General features: G+C 57.9%; 1 protein-coding gene across 1 annotated transcript; it reads left to right on the top strand.

The window, feature by feature from the left end:
• The first annotated feature begins 310 nt into the window (after window positions 1–310).
• Window positions 311–3,882, top strand: LOC146611425 (uncharacterized). Its single transcript, XM_085345611.1, has 3 exons — window positions 311–1,930; window positions 2,024–2,808; window positions 3,822–3,882. Exons 1-3 carry the CDS (start codon window positions 311–313, stop codon window positions 3,880–3,882), a joined length of 2,466 nt encoding a protein of 821 aa, XP_085201737.1.
• Window positions 3,883–4,194: the final 312 nt, after the last annotated feature.

Raw genomic sequence — 4,194 nt, forward strand, 5'->3', positions numbered from 1 at the left:
ATGTCTGTGTTGTTCGTATATGCCCGCCGAGGGTTAGTGTTGACGGCTGCCTCTATGGTTTCCCTGCAGGAGGAAGAGTGGTCCAGAAAGGCAGCACGCACGGGGTGTGCGGAAACACAACAGCGGGGAGCACGAGCACGAGCACAGACGTCGGAGGGAAGCACGCACACGGGGTTCAAGGGAGCAACGGGGAGTTATTGTGTTTACAGTTTTTCACTGTGAATAAAGAGCACTGTTTGCATCGCAGAGTCTGCGTTTTGGGTCCTCCTTTCCCCACATCCCCACGGTCTGCCAGCCAGACCGTGACAGAATGATCCCGCCAACCACCATGGACCCAGCAAACTCAGGAGTTGCCACGGAGGAGAGATTGCTCGCGCAGTTATGGGATTACTGCCGGAGCGTAATCCAGGCTGTAGACCCACACAAGAGACACCTACAGGTAGTGTTCCTTGACAATTACCTCACATCCACTACCCTCACCATGAACATTTTGGACATTAACAAACTTAGGCAATTGGTCACTAGTTTAAGGGAGAGCTCGAGTTTTGAATTATTTGGCTTGGGTGGCCCGAGCACGGACAGTTCGGCTGCTCTCCTAGAGACTCTAGCCGCTTGGTTTTTCACGCGTCGGCGGAGGGCTTTCCCGTCGATGCTCGCGGCACAATCGTTTGATCCGCCATTACAGAAGGCATGCCGCACTCTCCACCACCATTCCATTACACCGCAACCCACTCCTGCGGTTTCAGCCCGGTCAGCTGGCAACGGACCGACAGCGCTCATTACCGCAGTGAGTAAACCAGACTCAATTGTTTCAATAATGAACCCTGTCATTGACAATCAAAACACAGATGAACAGCGGATTTCCATGCACACGGCCCCGCCTTCACGGAGGAGAAGGCGTCCTCGCAAGCAGCGTTCAACCACATCCACACTCACTCCTGTGCTGGTCGAAGACTCAGGACCAGCGGCTCTGGACGCCACAGTGAGTAAAATGGACTCTGCCGGTGTTATAAATTCCCTTCCTGTAAACACGAAAATAGAAACTGTTTGCTGTACCTCCAAAGACTCAGAAAATGTTCCCTCTGAGACTGTAAGCTGGGAGCTGGGGAGTTCCGAGCATACAGACCCAAATGACTTTTTGGCTCAGTCTGGCCATATGGAGACAGAGGTTCTCCCCGGGGCTTCCCCAGAGGCCGAACTGGAGGCCTCAGTCGCCTCTGGACCCCTGGAATTTGTTGAGCCAGCTGTAACATTCTCATCCTCTCCACCCTTCATAATAGCCATATCACCCTCAACTCAGTCCGCTGCCCAGCTAGTAACGGAGTCTGCTGCCCAGCTGGTGACTGAGTCTTCAGTCCGGTCAGCCTCTCACCTTCATCCTCAGTTGGAGGTCGATATGCCTGCTGGACCACCTCTGCCATCATTTCACCTGTCTGTCCCTGCATCGTTGGCCAGTCCACCGGGAGCAGCGACCGCACCATCATCACCTCCTCCCTCTGCAGCTACTTCTCCACCAGAGTCCCATCAGACTGCAGCGACCGCAGCACTCTCGGCTTCGCCATCTGCATCACCTACTCTACCTTCACCTTCCCCACCTGCAGACACCGCATCACCATCTTCACCTCCAGATCGACCGTCAGTAGCTGTAGCGCAGCCGGAGGTGCTCAGGGTGCTCGGAGAGCGGGAGGAGCCCGCACCGCCAGCTGTGGAGCCCTGCGAGCCGGAGCAGGAGCCCGGCGAGCCGGAGGAGCGGCTCAGCGTGGCGGAGCAGGAGCCCAGCGAGCGGGAGGAGCTCGATCTTCCCGAGCCGGAGCTCAGCGAGCAGGAGCCGCAGGTGGAGCTCGCGCTGCCCGAGCAGGAGCTCAGCGAGCGGGAGCCGCAGGTGGAGCTCGCGCTGCCCGAGCAGGAGCTCAGCGAGCGGGAGCTGCAGGTGGAGCTCGCGCTGCCCGAGCAGGAGCTCAGTGAGCGGGGGGAGCCCGCGTCGCCAGCTGTGGAGCTCAGCGAGCCGGAGGTGCTCAGCGAGCCGGAGGTGCTCAGCGAGCTAATGCTGGAGGAGCTCGGCATGCCGAAGGAGCACAGTGAGCCGGGGGAGCCCAGCAAGCTAATGCCGGAGGAGCACTGTGAGCTGGAGCAGCTCAGCGAGCCACCCACTGAGAAACCCGCACCGCTGCTGGCGGACCTCAACGAGCTGGAGGGACCGGCGTTGCCAGCAGAGGAGCTCAGCGAGCCTGGTGAGCCCGCGCTGCCACCGGAGGAGCTCGGAGGTACGGAGGGACCTCCACGTCTGGCGCGGCCTCCACGCCATCCACGTCCTCTGCATCCACGTCAGCGACCAGCGCGTCATGAACCGTGTGCCACACCTCGCTGTTGCTCACCGGAGGAGCAGCGCCGCCACCGGACCCGTGGCAGGCCGCCTGGGGAGCAGCGCCGCCGCCGTCGGACCCGGGGCAGGCCGCCGGAGGAGCCGCAGCGCTGCTACCGTCACTGGATCCCGGGCAGGCCGCCTGGGGAGCAGCGCCGCCGCCTTCGGACCCGGGGCAGGCCGCCGGAGGAGCAGCAGCGCCGCTACCGCCTCTGGATCCTGGGCGGGCCGCCTGGGGAGCAGCGCCGCCGCTACTGGGCCCGGGGCTCGCCACCGGAGGGGCAGCAGTGCCGCCACCACTGGAGCAGTGGCAGGCCCCCAGAACCGTTTTTCTGCTGTTGCCGGACCCGTGGCTGCCCGCCGGAGCTGCAATGTCGCCACCATTGGACTCGAGGTAGGCCCCCTGAACTCTTTTGTTATGTTGATGGGCCGCCTGAGACTGTTTTGTGGCATTTTTTTCTTTTTGTTGCTCCGCTGCGGGATGCGCGGTCGGACTCTGGGACTGTGACCATGGGGGGGTTGTTTTCTTTGGGGGTTTTTGCTTGTTTTGGTTCTGCCCTCCGTCCTGGACCTCCCGCCGCCCGCCCTGGGTTGGTTGTGCTGTTTTTGGTTTGTGTTTTTGGGTCGTCGGGAGCTGACCCTTTGAGGGGGGGTACTGTCACGGACCCGGCTCTGGAGGACTCGGGGGTCCGTGACCAGTTTTGACTGTTGTTATTGTTGTTAGTATTATTATTATTTGGTGATGTGTGCTTTCTCCACAATGCTGTGTTAGTCTGTGTCCCACTCGTATGTATAGGCAGGGTGTGGGTGTATACCTGTGTATGTCTGCGGGTGTGGCTGGAGGATGGAGCACAGCCACCTGCAGGCCTGATAGGTGTGGCCCTGCGAAGGACTGGCCACACCTGAAGTTCCTGCCACACCTGTTGGTGATCAGGGCTCGTCGGGGGAGCTACTTAGGAGAGTGTTGGAGCTCCCACCGGCGCGGGATCATTGAGTTATCGTACCAAGTTAGTGTGTCAGCATATGTCTGTGTTGTTCGTATATGCCCGCCGAGGGTTAGTGTTGACGGCTGCCTCTATGGTTTCCCTGCAGGAGGAAGAGTGGGCCAGAAAGGCAGCACGCACGGGGTGTGCGGAAACACAACAGCGGGGAGCACGAGCACGAGCACAGACGTCGGAGGGAAGCACGCACACGGGGTTCAAGGGAGCAACGGGGAGTTATTGTGTTTACAGTTTTTCACTGTGAATAAAGAGCACTGTTTGCATCGCAGAGTCTGCGTTTTGGGTCCTCCTTTCCCCACATCCCCACGGTCTGCCAGCCAGACCGTGACAGTAACATATTACTGGACTAAATTCAGTAATTACACTGCATAACAAAGCTTCTTCAGTTATCTGTGCAGCAGGCAGACAGAAAGAAACAAACACAAAACAAACTTTCAATTTTCTTCTTGCACTTGCAGTCAGCTGGTATTAGTCCGTGTGCGTGGGGAGGAAAATGATGGAGTGGAGATACAGACCTGACTTTTATTGTTACTGCACAAAAAGATACGAGTACGACTGTAAAATGCATCCAGGACAGAAACAACCGCATTATGCTGCTAACGCAACAACAGCTCCTTGCAAGCACCTGCACAGACAGCATGCTAACGCTAAGCTAGCCAAGAACACACAGTTACAGCTGAGTGTCGACCGCAGCCTGAACATTAACAGGTAACAAAGACAGTGATGAGCCGCTCATCGATTGAATACACTCAGTATTTGACATGTGATCTTTGTAGTTTCTTGTGATTTATATTTCATATAGTGCCCAAACTTTTTTGGAAACATGGCTGC

The sequence above is a fragment of the Diplotaxodon limnothrissa genome, linkage group LG20 (assembly GCF_057381915.1).
Source record: "Diplotaxodon limnothrissa isolate DT_005_m linkage group LG20, D_limnothrissa_male_GT1.1, whole genome shotgun sequence".
NCBI lineage: Eukaryota > Metazoa > Chordata > Actinopteri > Cichliformes > Cichlidae > Diplotaxodon > Diplotaxodon limnothrissa.